General features: G+C 43.5%; 1 protein-coding gene across 2 annotated transcripts in view; it reads right to left on the bottom strand.

The window, feature by feature from the left end:
• Positions 1-302: 302 nt before the first annotated feature.
• Positions 303-16,459, bottom strand: part of coro7 (coronin 7) — a 104,485-nt gene continuing 88,328 nt past the window's right edge. The window contains exons 10-31 of one of the 2 annotated variants that reach the window (XM_008283778.1): positions 12,726-12,780; positions 12,459-12,516; positions 12,213-12,358; positions 11,755-11,853; positions 11,579-11,683; positions 11,334-11,493; positions 11,060-11,235; positions 10,809-10,917; positions 10,644-10,730; positions 10,235-10,377; positions 9,928-10,032; positions 9,524-9,609; positions 9,221-9,362; positions 9,040-9,129; positions 8,816-8,932; positions 8,558-8,693; positions 8,300-8,391; positions 8,090-8,176; positions 3,753-3,837; positions 2,615-2,751; positions 1,941-2,006; positions 303-454 (exon numbers count right to left, since the gene is read on the bottom strand). In XM_008283778.1, coding sequence (XP_008282000.1) covers positions 374-454; positions 1,941-2,006; positions 2,615-2,751; positions 3,753-3,837; positions 8,090-8,176; positions 8,300-8,391; positions 8,558-8,693; positions 8,816-8,932; positions 9,040-9,129; positions 9,221-9,362; positions 9,524-9,609; positions 9,928-10,032; positions 10,235-10,377; positions 10,644-10,730; positions 10,809-10,917; positions 11,060-11,235; positions 11,334-11,493; positions 11,579-11,683; positions 11,755-11,853; positions 12,213-12,358; positions 12,459-12,516; positions 12,726-12,780 — 2,362 coding nt within the window. In that variant the 3' untranslated portion in view covers positions 303-373. Of the gene's footprint in view, positions 455-1,940; positions 2,007-2,614; positions 2,752-3,752; positions 3,838-5,457; positions 7,131-8,089; positions 8,177-8,299; positions 8,392-8,557; positions 8,694-8,815; positions 8,933-9,039; positions 9,130-9,220; positions 9,363-9,523; positions 9,610-9,927; positions 10,033-10,234; positions 10,378-10,643; positions 10,731-10,808; positions 10,918-11,059; positions 11,236-11,333; positions 11,494-11,578; positions 11,684-11,754; positions 11,854-12,212; positions 12,359-12,458; positions 12,517-12,725; positions 12,781-16,459 lie in introns of those variants that run through there. The other variant, XM_008283777.1, reaches the window with a different exon arrangement.

The raw sequence follows: 16,459 nt of genomic DNA, 5'->3' as shown, positions 1-16,459 counted from the left end.
CGTGTGTTTTCATTTCTGTACAGTACACATGAAGTCAAAACAGCAGAATCTGATTCCACCTGACGTCATACAAACGATCATATTAACCTAATTAACATGCAACAGAATGCAGTTACACTCAATACTTTGAGCTCCTGAAAGCTGGGACATAAATATAAGCATTTCTGTGTGGACATGGATTATTGCAGACCACACACAACATGGCATGTCAATATGTACATACAGAGAAACAACGATAGGTATTTGTGTGTGTTGCTGTTGTTTCTTGTCTTGCATTCATTGGCAAAAAAAATGCCCCAAAGTCAAGACTAAAGAAAAGGCTTTTAATGGGGCTATAATTTACAGAGGAAGGGGAGAGGACAGATTTGATCCTTCATGTTTCTGTGCTCTGCTGCTTTTCTTGTGGCGTCTGAATGCTCAGCTCCTCGTCCAGACGCTCTTTAGCCCGAACCACCTGGACACAAATGAGAATAGCAGCGACTGAGAAAAGAGGAAGATGCTTCTAAAAATAAAAATAAAAAAAAACTCAGCAAAAAGGAAGCAGTGAAAGTAAGAGAATCATTTCAAATTGGATTCCTGCAACACAGTGAGAGTCACAAGCCAGACTCTGGTATTAAATGAGAACTAGTCATTGTCTAGATGTCATCAGCAAACACACTAAGAGCGCTCTTAGAATAACCGTTCACAGCTGAGCACATTTGAACATACTGACGCTACAGAAACGCTACATCAGTGGGTTTGTCCTGAGAGTAAAAACAGCGTTCAAACGAGAGAATGTGAGCTGAATATTTCTGAAGTCAGATGTCACACTGCACGCGATGGATCAATGCAGCAAACAGTGGACGTACATTCCTCATGTTGTTTATTTCCAAGCAAGTTTAAGGAGTCCACAAAGGAAGTGTCTCCCTGACTTGTTTAAAGTCACGTTCTTTCATTACTTATTTAAAGTTGTCCTCAAATGTATTCACATCCTTCCACTAAAGAAAAGGCAAAATTGTAATTGAGTGAAGTAAGACGTTGCTTTTGAATCATTAAAAAAAAACAAAACTGTCCTGGACCAATGAGAGGCCTTTGCTGATGAGCAGTGGTCCAGAACACCTGTCAACAGGTGCAGAAGTCTGACTGAGAGTTACAGGAAACACCTGATGGCAGTGATTGGCTCAGAGGGTTGATCAGCTACATATTAGTTTAGGGGTCCATTCATGCTTGTTTTCTTTTTGTTTGTTTTTAAAAAAAAATATTTCTGCTGAACCACGATTCAAAAGTAACGTCATGATGTTCTTTACATTTTTATTTATTATTACTTTTTTCGATTTCAACTGATTTCAGTGACTGAAGCTGTTTTTCCGTCTTTAATGGGAGGCTATGAAGACATCTGAGGACGACTGTATGTTTGCACGACACCTGCCTAGTTTGGCTCATTTCCTCACTAGAGCCGTTTCTGCGAGGTTCACATCCCTACATTCTGTTTTTAAACATCAATGCATTCAAGCAGACCAAAAAACAAAACGATAAACCTGTGAATGTGCACAATGCGGGCTCTATACAACACTTACTTGACAATACAAAAACAATGTCAGTCAGTCTTAGAGACAGTTTACAAAACGGTGAGTGTTTGGAAATTCAACTAAACTTGTTCAAACAGCTGGCAGCACAATACCTGGGAAAGTAAATACCATCATTTTCCTCACTTTCAGACTCAGAACTTTGGGTGTATAGCACATCAGATAATGCAGGGTGCAGTCAGCGTTTTAAACTCAGAAACAGATTTATGTATTCATGTCTTCTGCTGTATTTTCTCATTATTTGGTCTGAAGGACACCATATTTGTTTCATATGCTCTTGAGCTGATGTGACATTCTGGTAAATTAAAACACATTTAAAAAGTGTAGCTGAATAACAACAAAGTAAAATTACCGTAAAAAACACTGAATACTTACTTTTGATTGCAGGTAAAATGAACCGCCCACCGACTTGTCATTGACTTTGAAAAGGTGCTCGTAGTTCTGCCAAAGACAAACACTTTAATGTCAGCGTTACAGCGTTTGATCTGCATTTAAAACATGATTTTTTCAGCAAAGACACACACTGATGCATTCTCTAGTAATGGTGAGAGTAGAACAACCAAGTCATCTGTGTGACAAACTGTATATCTTTGGTATTAACTCAGAGCTGCAATATCCCAACAGGTTTAGGAGCTTGAGCTTTAGTACGGTCAAGTTCGGTGGGAAAAACACATCACACAGTGTCAGTGGTGAAGCCCATTCATTAGAAACAGGTGAGGTGTTTAACTATGATTTAGTAAACGGGGAATATTTCATACACGTCGGACAAACTTCAGCTTTTCACTTTACCGAGATGCTGAAGCTCAGGAACAGGTTGTGTGATCATAGGATAAATTCTGATGAAGTGACATGTGGTGAACTGTTTTTTTTTGGAGCAAAGGCAAAATAAACGCCATTCCTCGATGGCTGCTATAGAAACACTGCAGCTTACATGCAAACACCACTCACCAGGCAGTGTTTGTTCTTCGGCCTTGTGTTTGCTGCTCCTAAACTCTCCTATCAGCTCAGATTAATATGCAGACATCAGCAGAAAAGAGTGCAGTTTGTACCTTCTGAATCTCCTCGGGGGTGAGTGTGGACACGTTGAGGATCTGCTGGGCCTCCTGCAGGCTCATCCCGGTGATGCTGGAGGCTGCAGCTGACTGCTGACCCGTTCGGCCTCTGGCCCGTGCTGCCGCTTGGCTGGCTGTGTGGTGAACACATCACAGACGTCATGAAATGAAATGAAATGAAATGAAAAATACTTTATTCATCCCAGAAGGGAAATTCAATACATACATCCTCAACTACTGTGAAGCCAGAACGGCTGCACGGAGAGCTGAACAATGAATCAATTTCACATCAATTTGAAATGATCCAATCAGCAAAGTTTGCAATTTAGGAAAAACAAGGTGTGATTACAAAATTTGTAATTCAGTTTTAATGAATTCGAGCAGATCGAGCCCATTAATTGCCGTTTACCACTAATTACTGTTTGACACAAGCCCAGTCTGGTTATTCGTTGTTACACCTTGAACATTTCTGGAGCATCTGGCTCAGAATTTAAACAGTCGTGACAATGGTGTGACAACTTCTTGTCGTCTTACTTGTGTGACAGTCCGGCTTCTGATGCCGTCCCATGTGGTGATGCTCCATCACATGTTTTAAATCTATTACACGGTGACTACTGAACCAAAGTTTGATTTTTAAAAATTACATTAAACGTCAAACTGCACAAAGTGTCACAGTTTGCTCCCAACTGTTCAGCCTTAGTTACTGATGTATCTCTGAGGCTGAAGCTGCTGTGGCTCAGGACAAATGCATGTGTTGCTGTTTCATCTTTGTGTTTATGCAAAGTTCAGTCACACGTTTCTTTACATGAAAGCATTCACATCTTCAATTATGTACAAAAGGGACACGCTAAATCTTGAAAACATTACACCAGGACACATTTTGCACGTCTAATATGGTACAAGTCACTGTAACGATACAACACTGATTTGAACTCTCTTCTTCTTTTTATTTACTCCATAATATGAACTCCAAAGCACAGATTATGAGCCATTATGAGCTGTTGCCTTTAAAACACACCAGGTCTGAGTTCAGAGTCGGACTGATGCTGGATTTAAACCGGTTCTGACTGTAAACACTCACTGGGCTGATTCAGAACCACATGAACACTACAAGGTGTTTGAAACGGGCCCATACCTGCATATTCCTGTTGCAAGGCGCGAGCAAATGCACGTCCCACCACCTGAACTCCCATCACTATGATCTGAGCCAGATATTTAGCCTGCAGAAGGAACAGGAGAGAGTTCATCACAGGTTCAGTCACCGTTAATGACAGATGGAACAGAGTCGGTTCAAACACAACACAGCTGATTAGCAGTGAACAGGGGCTGATGGAAGAAACACCTTCATTACACCTGGAGCACTTTGATTCATTTCTAGCTAAATCTGATGAAGCAGCATAGAGGATATATGTATATTTACACAACGCTGCTGGAACACTGAGCAGCACAGCAGCTGCTAATGCCAATGCTAATGCTAACAGCAGTTCGCCGCAGAGCCGCAGGCCCGACGGGAACAAAAACACAACTACAAATACTAATACAACAGGAATTCTCACCATTTGATATTATTCTCAGCCTCCGCGGACGGTGCCCGGCTTCTGTTTTCCCACATGCACACTGAAGGTTATTGAAAAGGTCAAAGTTCAAGGAAGAATCGACGAAATCAATATTCAAGACGAGTCAGTTGAAAAACGGCGCTTTGTCACAGCGACACCTGGCGGCGGGGAGTCAGAGCGCAGGAGGCTCCAGATCCACAGTCTGAGCGGTGACATGGAAAGTGACAATAATAAGACATTATAACAGAACATTATTATAACCAGTAGAATAAGGAGTGTGTGTGTGTCATATTAAATTTTTCTACCAGCATCACTTTGTACTGTTGTATTTTAGTTTACTTATTTTATTTCAGTATCCCTGCCGTCACACTGACTCAGCTGGGATGGACTTAATCTAATCTTACATATTTAAGGTAAGATTAAACTTTATTAATCCCAAAGGATTTTTTTTTTCAGATATTGCTCAGGAAACAAAATGGCATAAAATTAGAAAAATGTCCAGAATAAAAAGCAATAGTACTAATACAATAAAATAAATAGGGCCAGAGAATAAAATAGAAGGAAGTAATACGAGCAATGACACTGAGGTACTAAAGTAAGATCACACGATGATGAAATACAAGAAAACGAAAATGATGCACATTACATTGACACACAGGGCAGTAGCAATATTTTGCATCCTGAAATAAGCTTCATTTATGAACAAAAATGTTGAAAGCTGAAGTTTCAAAACTGAATGAACACAATCCTGTCAGATTCCTTTTCTTGTGTGTGTTTGCATGTTTGTCCTGACGTTGGTTAGATAATCACTGGACCAGTTTACAGAACTGGGAAACATTTTTAATATTTGAATTTCAGGAATAATAAAATCATTAGTTTATTTCTCAATAAATGCTGAGTGGATTACTGCTCACAAGGAAGTCACAAAAAAGACTAAATTTGATTTGTGTTCCCCTGTTAGACTACTATAATACTCACACAATGATATAGATACACATAAGTAAAATATATGACAAAAGTAAAAAATAATTTGCAGCTGATTTCTATTCTTAATTTTCCTCCTTCTTTATCTAATGTATTGGATGCCACAGCCACCTTTGTGTTGTTAAAGTACTGACCTTCTCTCTATTAGAATATGCAGCACAATGTTGGCAAGTTGCGTCAGTGTTTTCCAAACATTCTGCTGCAACGAGATGCAAAGAATCACTGCTGTTAACTGAGTCTTTCCATATATCCATCAGCTGTGTTGTTCACGGTGAGCAAATCTAACAGAGACCAGCTGAAACAGGTTCAAAAGGTGTTTATTGCAAGACAATATTGAAGAAATCCATGAAACCGTTACTGAGGTAAGACAGAAACAAAACAACAATGCTTTACACGCTGTATAAAAACAATGTTCTTTCTTAACACAATGGAAGGCAAGATAACCCAATCCAAAACTTACAAAGTATGGCCTCTGAGAATCACGAGCACATACCGCACAGTTTACGTCACACAAACCCCGACAACACCTTCCACACACGTGTGTATTAATACTGCAATGTTGTCCAATTAACACCATGATTACTTACTACGAGTTAAAATCAGACAAGAAAATTAGCTCATTTAGTGACAAATATCCCCGAAACAGTCGGAACGCCAACAAGGGTCGCAACTAAAAACTCAACTGCCCAGTAAATAAAAAGAAAGAAAGGAACGAACATCTTAAAGTATACAAAGGCTCCTCTAGAAAGTCAAGAAGGAGGTGGTTTGGCTTTCGATGCATAATAACGTTTCATTTTTATCAATCGTTGATGTCTACTTCTACGATTAGTCCTGGATGGCAAAAGATTTAATCAAATCGAACTGGTACAAATACAGCAGCGTAGAATTCAGTAAAAATGGCATTTTAGTCTAATGTTGGCTAACAAAGAAAAGTGAACTTAATGATGTCGTAAGAAATTCCAGTTCATGTCCAAACATGACCACTGGTGACCCTGTTGTATCCTCAGTGTGGTTTTTGCTGCTGAAGCTTGAACTCGTTACAGTAGTCGTGTGAGTTTTACCTGAACCAACAGGAAGACAAGTGTTTTTTAACAGCTGCATGAGTTTACCTTTTCAAAAAGCTGTTGTTTTTATTTTTACCATGTTACATGTTTTGAAGACACATTGTGACTGAGCGTGCTCGTATGACTGGCCGGTACAAAAAAAGCAAGCAGTGGTCCCACTGTGGAGGTAAATGTGCACACAAATAACAACTTTGTACATCAGAGTTCACAACAGGATGTCCTGATATGCAGACACAGGCAGTTGTTTCTGTATATCAGGAGACCCAGTGCGTCTCAAACCGTGGCCACACAGCACAGAAGACAAGAGAAGCTTCTCATCCGTTATTGGAATGATGAGTTGTTGTAGGTGGACAACAGGTTTAGGTTTGTTTTCAACACTGAGCAGTTGCAGAAGTATTATTGCTACGATCGCCTGCAGGTTTATTCACCTTGAACTGACTTGAAGAGCCACAAATTACCTAAAATAGGGTTCCTGATATATGATTTCAGCACTGATTAATATCGTTGTATATTCTTGAACGGTGAGCTTTTTGTTAATATCGTGAATGAAGTGACATATTTCCTCTGACTACATTAACAAAACAAAACTAAGTCAGACTTATTCCAGATTCCAGTCAACATCAGCGGGACAGTGTGGCTTTTGATTTTCCGTCATACATACAGTACTGAAAGCAGGAGGTCTTACAGAAGGATACTAAGATTTTTACCCCCCCTACACCATGTAGATTCTCATATTGTGCGTTATTCATTGTGTTTTCAGAGGGCTGAGATGTGTGTTAATAAAGATCAGAGGATGTCTGGGAGGCACAGTCGCACACAAATGGCAACACAACACTCCGGCTGTCTTCTCATCTCTGCTGTTGGCACCAAAACCGAACCAAAGGCACGACAGCGTCCCCTTTAGTCATCCTGGATAACAGAGAAACCAGTCAGTCTTGCAACAAAAATGTCTTAATACTCTCAGCGCCTTCTGTTTGATAGTGATCACAGTAAACTCTACTTCACTACATTTTTATAATAGCAGGTTTCTGAGTTCATGAAACGAGGTGATAAAAACAGCACTAACCCTTAAAATTATAATCCATATATGAAAAACCCTCACCATTAGCGTTTTTGTTGCAGAAAAACTGCAGCTTACATTTAACTATGCAGACATTCATAACACAACATTAATCAGAGTCAGAAACTGTTAAAACAAAGAGATTTTTAAAAAAACTTTCCAATGTTTCTTGAAGTAATCCTCTATGATGATATCTTAGATTAAAATTTTCATATTGCTTTAAAAATCGCTTTATTCTACATGTTTCATTAAAAAAATATGTCCCAGAGTTAACCGTTGTTCTACAAAACAAAACAAAAACATTAGCTCCTTGGAATAACTGAGAAGTGATTTGCGTCTCAGCTGCAAACAAAGGTCACATGACAGAAACTCAGAGGTTTTTCAGATGAAGTGTTTCCACAGAGCAGAGAGGAGACAAGGATGGAAATAAACTGAAAGTTTAAGCAGTGGATTATCTATAGTATGGAGAGTCACCCTAGTTTTTTCCCCGAGTTGGTAAGACCTGTGGCAACTTGAAAAAATATGGGATTTGTGAAAAATAAATAAAGAAGTAATTCAACTTTTGTTTTTCCTTCATTTAGGATTCATGCCACTATACAGAAGCCATGTTTGAGGTCTTCTACTCCTACGATGGTTGTTCTGTTTCCATAGACGTGCAGGACTTTATACTGCAGTGAAAAATGTGTAAAAACTGCCCAGAAACAGCTTCGAGTTCAGAGGGTTAAGTGGAGCGTAAATAATGAAGAAGATGTCCATCAGCAGAGTTTCTGCACCGTCATTACTTCAACACTCCCCTCCTGCAACTCACCCACTCATCTTCGTCGACGCCCTCGAAGGAATCCTGTGGCAGCGGGTCGTCCATGTTCCCCAGCTTGGCCACCATGGCGCTCAGCAGCTGGACCACACACACACACAGTCAGCGTTAACAAACATCAGGAACTGCTGGACATGCAGGACTTTGACTTGTGTCTGTGACAGACTGTGGAGATGCACTGCATGCATTTGAACTTGTCTTCACCTCCTCCTTCTTCTGCTCATCTGTCTTTTCCTCCAGGTAAACAGATGAGGGCAGGTATTTCCTCACTGGAGCCTCTTTGGGGGCCTCACTCACTGAGAAAGAAAGAAACACACACCTGGCATCACGCATCGAAACATACCAGGACGTTTCCAGTGCTGACATGCAGACTGCGGCGGCAACAATCCTGATCTAGAGTGGGAGTTACGATAGATAAGGACACATGGTATGCACATATTCCAACTCTGCTGTGTCTTGCACCTGGTGTCATGTCTTTAGGCTTCAGGCTCATCTTTTTGTGTTGGCCGTTGGAGCCTGAGAGCCAGGCGGAGGCAGTCAGCGCTGGTTCCCACCAAACCGTTGTGTCTGAGTATACGTCATCCTGGAAAAACTCTTTCTGGAGACAGAAGGCAGACAGATTTACACACTTCATGGATAAAGCCGTAGCTGTTTATCTGAAATAACCATTGGGGGGATGCAGCGCTCCCATTTGTCCACATGGTGGGGTAGTTGGCTCACTTTGACCCGTGGCACTTTGAAGGCCACTGGCTCTATGGTTGTCTTGGTTAGCATTAGACCCACAGCTATCTCCACATCACGAACGTTGCACTCTGTCTTGGGCAGAAAGGCCAAACCCTGCAGACATGAAAAAAACAGGATACAGTATCTTCAAGTTTTCAAATCTGAAGGCATATAAACTTCCCATTCCTGAAGCATGTTAGTGTCTGTAGGAGTCCTGCTACCTTATGAGGCTCAGGAGAGTTAAAACTGCTGCATTCAATAAAGTACGGCTCTTCAGGGGTCAGCTCATAAATGTGCACTCTGGTGTCGCCCTGAAAAAAGGACGCAACGCACTCTTTCAGTACAACTTGTACAACATCGGCAGCACAAATTCTCACAGTTACAAAACATTTGTGTGCTCACTTTTCCGGTGAGGATGACGACGCCGGTGTCCGGGTCGTAGAAGGGGATGAGCGTGGAGGGGGAGACGTTCACAGGTGTGCTGGCTGTGGCCCCAGAGGACAGACAGTCAGCAGAGTACAGGTACAGGACTCTCTCACTGCGACTGCAGGAGGACAAGACGGATCAGAACCTCAGGTGACTAAAATTCAAAAGAGGCTATACATGTTGCACCAATTAAAAGTCTGCTTCTATGTTAAATAGGAGTCCGTGATCAGTTAAAGTCACGAGACTCAACAAAAACAGATTCTTCATGATATCCGGTACCTGTCAAATCCCGACACCAGCAGGTACTTGCCATCACACACCCAGACCACCCGAGCCCCCCGGTGGCCGTCCGGACCCGGACCCTCCTGAACACAGAGAGCGGTGGGTGAGAGTTGAGCAAAGGAAACAAAAAGATTAGTTTTCAGTCATAGTGCGTTTCATCTAATCACTGATGTAAGAAGCTTATTGCGTTTACAAAGCGGCGACACACAATTAAACAATGAGTCAAAGTAAAAGGTTTAATATAAGAGGATTCTGCTGTTTAGTGCATTAATACAGAGCAGAATTTTTACAGGTTCATTCACGTTCGTGACTCAGAGCTGAACAAACGTTGTTGTTAAGACATTTTCACAACACAAACCAAAAGACGAATCTTCTGTTTTCGTCTCTTGTGTTGTTTGTACCTGCACAGGCTCAGTGGACTTGCGAGGGTCATAGATGCGAACTTTCCCGTCCTTGCAAACTGTGGCCAGGAGCTTCCCATCAGGGCTCCATGCCATTCCAAACACCTGAACATGAACCACAGACGGAACAAGGAGGGAGAAACTCAGAGGCTTATTAAATGTTGTAAGGATGTTGTAAGGACGCTTGTCTAAGATTACGTGGCTCCGTCAGGGCTCAGTGAAACCGTCTTAAACACAGACTTAGCATTGATTTCTTTTCTTTTTTTTTCTGTATTTAGTCTTGCACTCAAAGTTCTTGGTCACCTACCTGGTCCTGGTGTCCAGTGAGAAGCTTGACCTGTTCTCCGCTCTCCAGGCTCCACAGTCGGACTGAGAGATCATAGGATGAGGACACCAGGAGTCCACTGGCCAGCGGGTGGAACTCAATGGAGTAGATCTTCTCTGTGTGGCCTACAAGGAGTTACAACAGCTGTCAATCAACTCCACTTTAGTTTAGCCATCATCTGTTTTTCTGAATACTTTTGTGTTCTCTCACTACTGTTTTGGGATTTTTTTGGCAATAACTTTTGCATTTCCTCAGGCTGATGGAGCTGTTTGATGATACAGTATCGTGTACGTAGTTTGTGACATGAGTGAGTGCAGCCTCAGGCATAAGTCTGTGCTCCAACAGTTAGAGATGTAAATTGTTGAGCTGATTTCAGTTTGATCTGTCCTACCCTGTAAGATGAGCTCGGGCTCAGTTAGAGTCTCTTTCAGTCCATCCTCTGGTACCTGCCAAACCCGGATCTTAGCATCATCACCAGCTGGGGCGGACAGAGAGGGAGACAGGTGTGTTAGATGGACACTAGACACGTACATCCACAGCTTATGTATTTACTCACCGACAGCCAGCCTGCAGGTGTCAAAGGGATCCCAAGAGAAGTCAGCCACATTAACAGAGTTCTGGATGGTGGGCAGCGCTGTGTCTGGTAGCCTGCCGGGCTGAGAGCGCTGAGGAGAGGAAGCAAACCACTTACAGACAGCACCGAGTCGTCTCATATACAAAAGCATCTACATGGGGGAAGAAAAGGCACTCAACACGAAGACGAGCTTCAGGAATCAACATCCCTGCATTTCCCAGTTGCTGCTTTACCTCAAATACGGCAATCTGGCCTCCAGAGATGGCGAGGGGCACGGCCACTCGCTGCCGGTTGACACAGAAGCCGTCACACTCGCCCGGTGTGGTCAGATTGAGGCCACGGATGTTGGTGATGTGAGTGTCGCGGTGCATCACGGCACCCTGGATGTGACGGAACTTGGAGGACGGCCCTGGGCAAAAGATCAGCTTAAATGAACTGCTCTGTCTGTGAGGAAAGGTTCCTCTGAAATGACACCAACATGAAGAGATTTAAGATGTGTGCTTCTACCCAGCATGCTCTGGATGGCCTTGGCACTCTGGCTGGGACTGGGGCTGGGGATGAAGCCCGAGGAGTTTCCGGAGGTGGAGGAGGGCGAGCGGGACGGGACAGCGATGCTGCTGGGGGTGCTGAGAGGACTGCTGGAGGTGGAGCAACCCCGAGCCTGATCCTGGAGAACAGAAGGTGGCTGTCTTCACCAACCTTGTGGTTTTAAGAATCGATTGATACCACAAATCTACAGACGTGTCTCTCACCTCCTTGCTCCCGTCACTGGACAGCTCCTTCTTGGCAGGTGTTGGTTTTGCGGGTGGAGTCTTTGTTTTGGGCTGCTTGTCTGGATGGAGGCTGACTTTCTCCACCTAGAGACAAACAGAGCCAACTGAGACTGAGTTCGTGCAGGGTGGACATTATGCCAGAGCGGATCTGTTACCTGCTGGTTTCCTCCCTGCCACCACTCCTCAGCAGACATGGCTGGAGTCGTGCCTACTGTATCTGGGTAAAGGTCCTCATGAAACTCCTGGCCTGAATGCTGGAAGACAAATCAGTATTAGCAGGTATACATTCATACATTATCTCTAAAACAGCAATGCAAAGAAGCACATTAGTTCCATCCATCCATTTTCTTCTCTGGGGTCGGAGGCAGCAGATGAAGCAGGTCGTTTTCAGACGCCCCTCTTCCCAGCAACGCTTTCCAGCTCTTCCTGGAGAATCCCGAGGCGTACCCAGGCCAGCTGAGAAAAATAATTCCTCCAGCGGGTCTCCTCTCAGGTGGACATGCTCAGAAAACCTCCAAAGGAAGCCTCCCCGGACTCTTTTGATGTCATAGAGGTATTTTGAACATTAGTTCTATGTGTTACGGATTTGCTGGATGTGTTTGCGGCTACACACCTTGCGAGGGACCTGATAGCTGATCGGCACGATGCAGCTGTCGGTCAGCTGAAGCACTCGCATCACCTCGCAGGACATGACGTCCAGCGCCAGCTTGGGTACCACTGCAACCCCTCGCGTCAAGTGATCCGTCAGACAGTGGCTCACTTTGAAATGTAAAAGGCAAAAAAAGAAAGAGAGGCAATCAGACAGAAGGAGGGAGGATGCAGCAGTGTGTCCACAGTGGGATAACAAACTCAGCTCTACCTTGAGAGAGTAAAGGCTCAGAGGAAGAAACTTCAAAGCAGTCGATCACAGTGTCTCCCTGTGCGAGAGGAAAAAACACTGAATCATCCATCCAGCACGACTGTCTCAGTGGTGAGAAAAAAATAAGGTCATTTCCGTTCACAAAAAGATTACGATCAGCTAAGAAGTACAATCTGCATCCATTAACAGCAACTTGGACAAGATATGCATGTTTGCGTCATTTCTCAGTGTTGTCAGTGTAAGGAAAGTTATCAACCGTTATCTTACCGTGCCGGCCAGTAGGAGCAGACCAGTGTCTTCATCAAACAGCGGCATCGCCATCCTGAAGGAAAAACACACGAGAGGAAAATGAAAACTTTTATGGGTTGAAGTTCTGCTGCATTGACACTAGATGGTGGAGTCGCTCAGTTTTAGGCTCTAAGTCAGGGGTGCCCAATCCTGGTCCTGGAGAGCCCCAATCCTGGTCCTGGAGAGCCCCTATCCAGCATGTTGTAGATGTTTCCTTCTTCCAACACACATCAGCTCATCATCAAGCTCTGCAGAAGCCTGATAGCCATCCTGATCATGTGAATCAGGTGTGTTGGACGAGGGAAACATCTAAAACATGCTGGATAGGGGCTCTCCAGGACCAGGATTTGGGCACCTCTGCTCTAAGTGGAACCACTGGTGAGCCTCAGATCTTTCTAGTTCATCTTAGTCACTCTTTAAAAAAACAGTCAGTGTAGATTCTTACACCATTAAGAAAAACAAACTCGTTAATTAGGTCATTAAAAAGCATGAGGAATAGAAAGTGATTCATAGAACAGAAACAAAGATTTAAAGGTGACCAGGAGGTAAAATTGTTTATTGATTTGCTGATAATTCATTTGACTTACAGATTATTGTAATATTCTAAAAAATGTCAGAAGGTCACAGTTTCCTAGAGTCCAATAATACCAGAACCTTCAAATGTCCAACAAATGGTCCAAAACATTCGATTTATTATCACGTAAAACAAGGAAGAATTAATTTTCTACCGATCAGCTCATCAGTTAATCGACTAAACCTGGCAGCTCTGCCTCAACACGAACCCAGGCCACAGTCACCTGTCTACTCCCATGATTAAGAGGATTGAAGGCTGACCGAGCTTTTCACTCATTAGGGAACTGGATGGAGTAATAAAACCAAACAGGAAATACTTTCATAGGCAAAGCCAGCAAATCTCTCTTGTTGTCTTCTGCCTCATTTTCCGTTCTAAAGTCTCTCTTTGGTTCCCTCTCTTCATCGATGACTGACATGGTTGTGTTATTTTTCCGGGGCAGAGTGCTGGCTGAGCTGACCACTTCACATCACAGGCCCAGATAGGCCGACTGAAGTGGAGAGCAGCTCCAGTCGCTGGCTCATGATGATGATGCTATTCTGAGGAAACGCCACATCAACTGAGACTGACGCGGTGATGTAATGCTCCGAGTATGACAACATAATGACAGACTCAGTTTGGGCATCTTAAGCGACAGTGCATGTTGACACGCGACGGTTTGTGCTGCGTAGAAAGAGTGTGTCACGGAAATACAATAAAGTTTTCACATTTTGACAAACAAACCCGGAAGAGTTCAGGACTAGTCGTGGACTAGAACCTGATCGAGGCTGTGGTTTGTGACTTTTTTCAGGTTTGAAGGATCTTATTATTGTTTTCATTGGAGTCTGCTTCTGCATTTTTAAGAGTAATTTCGTTCCAGGCATTTTTCCATAAAGTTTAAACAGAGATCAGTCTAACCTCCCAGGTCAACCAGAAAAAATAAAATATTACATCATCTTCATGGGCAGGGTCAGAAAACATAGACACCAACAAAAAACACAACTACAACATATTAAACAGGGACGTAGTAGTAAAAATTAAACATAAACACTACACAAAGAGAGAAGTGTGTGTCTTACAATGCATGAAAAGTGCAAAGTGTGGGCTGTTGGCTGCTATGTGGAGGGTCACACCTCCTATTTAGGAGTCTGTCTCCAGAACAACTTGAACAAATAGTTTTTGTGTCATGTCAAAGCTGACTTGAAGTGTTCGAGTGCTGTTTCTGCTGCTCAACCGGCTGCTGTTCATCCTCTTTACTTCGCCCGAATGATCGATCTTTGATCAGAAACTGTGTCCGACCTGCGACTCCTCTCCTCTTCCTCTCCCCTCCCTCCCTCTCGGTGAGAGGCCGCCACGCTTCGTTAGGCCGACTCTGTTCCCAACATCCGAGTCCGTCCACAGGGAGTCCCGAGACACCTCCATTCCCTCTGTCCCACTCACTCCATCCTCAATGTCAAACACTCCGTCCAGTCTCAATTATTCCTCCAAATTGCCTTCACTCTCTCTCAGGTCTTATCTCCGGTTTTCTCACAGTAAACGTACAACAAGTCAAACAGCCACATAATGAGTGGAGCTTTATCACTGATAGTGGCCTCTGTTTACTGTCGTTTTCATGCTCCACCTCACACACAGCCCATTTTCCCACACAGGAGAACACACACGCATGCATGTGCACACTTAGATGCACAAGCACGCATGCATACATGTGCTAATAACGCAGCTTAAACGTGTGTGTGTGCGTGCATTAATGGCAGCTTGTTGTTATGGGGTTAAGTGTGGGAGTCGGCTTGTTATGCAGATCTTGATCACATGCCCCGATTATGAATGAAAAGAAAAACTATTCCAGGCCTCATTCAGGAGAAGCTGTAAATAGAGGTGTGTGTGTGTGTGTACTACAGAATCCAGCTCAACGCACTAATCCGGAAACGAGACCTTTTCAGTGTTGGGTGTGTGCGACAGGAACCGGCTTAACCGCACACACATGCTAATTAGTCATCAAATAATACTGTAGACAAATCGGAGGTGAGACAAATAAACAGGTCAAGAGTCCATAACGTAACAGGGCAACAAGAATAACAAGGAGGCAAACTTTACTCCTGATCCAAGTCTCACACTCTCAGGCCTTTCTGCACCCACTAATGTCTCAACACCTTTCCGACTCCTCTGACACTCTGCAACGAGCCGCCCTGATGCTGCAAAATCCCTTCGGCTTCAATCTGTCAGTGGGACTCTGCTACTATCAGAGCTTCCACAGCAGAGAGAGCACGCCTCCTGTCTCGTCTGCCATCGCCTCACGCAGACCCGAGCGAACATCACAAAAATGACCTTCTGCACATGACAGCAGCCTTCAGCACTGGCAGATACGACGGCTTTATTACTCTGGTGTGCATCTGCGTACGAGCCCGAATCAACGCAGGTATATTAATATGATTATGAGAATGTGCCGTCGTTTGATAGCGCGGGAGATAGTGTAAATCACTGGAATAACTGACTAATGGAGGGCCAGACAAATGGACATGTGGATGACAGACGAGTGCAGAAATGCTGTGTGTGAGTTTGAATTGGGGAGTTATTACAGAAACCTGAGAGTTGACAGAGTTCAACTGAGCAAAAACGGACAATAAGAGGAGGCACTGCAATGAAATTATGCATAAAAATCCTTCCAGAGACACATTCAGGTACACAAATACTGCATTATGAGGACATACTCTACATTCTCTTGAACTGGAAGTACCTGCAAAATATGAAAATGCAACCATGCCGACGTCTGCCAACCAGTCTGCTCCTGTGTGAGCACATATAGGCACACTGATAGCATCAGACACACAGTAGTGTAATATATACAGTATAGCTGCAGCTAATGGAAGCAGCGTGTGGAGGTATAAGGTTCTGGGCTGAGCTACAGCAGCTATGACCAGATCAGTATCAGTCAAAGGGACCTTTCTCTGTCCTATGAGATCACGGCCTTCAGCTGGGCCTTACTACTAAAAACACCAGACAGCACAATAAGCTCCAGATGACAGGCAGGAGCTCGCCAGAAAGAACAAGAAAGAGTGGAGTCTTTGAGAAATATGAGGCCAAAACAAAGCAGCTGGTTGTCTGCATGCCGGCTTCAAGAGTTTAGTCTTACACAGAATCACTGAATTGCTCCTCTAAGGTGCAC

The sequence above is a fragment of the Stegastes partitus genome, unplaced genomic scaffold (assembly GCF_000690725.1).
Source record: "Stegastes partitus isolate 25-593 unplaced genomic scaffold, Stegastes_partitus-1.0.2 Scaffold327, whole genome shotgun sequence".
Lineage (NCBI taxonomy): Eukaryota > Metazoa > Chordata > Actinopteri > Pomacentridae > Stegastes > Stegastes partitus.
Note: the sequence above shows the minus strand (reverse complement) of the source record. Positions and strands in the feature narration are given on the sequence as shown.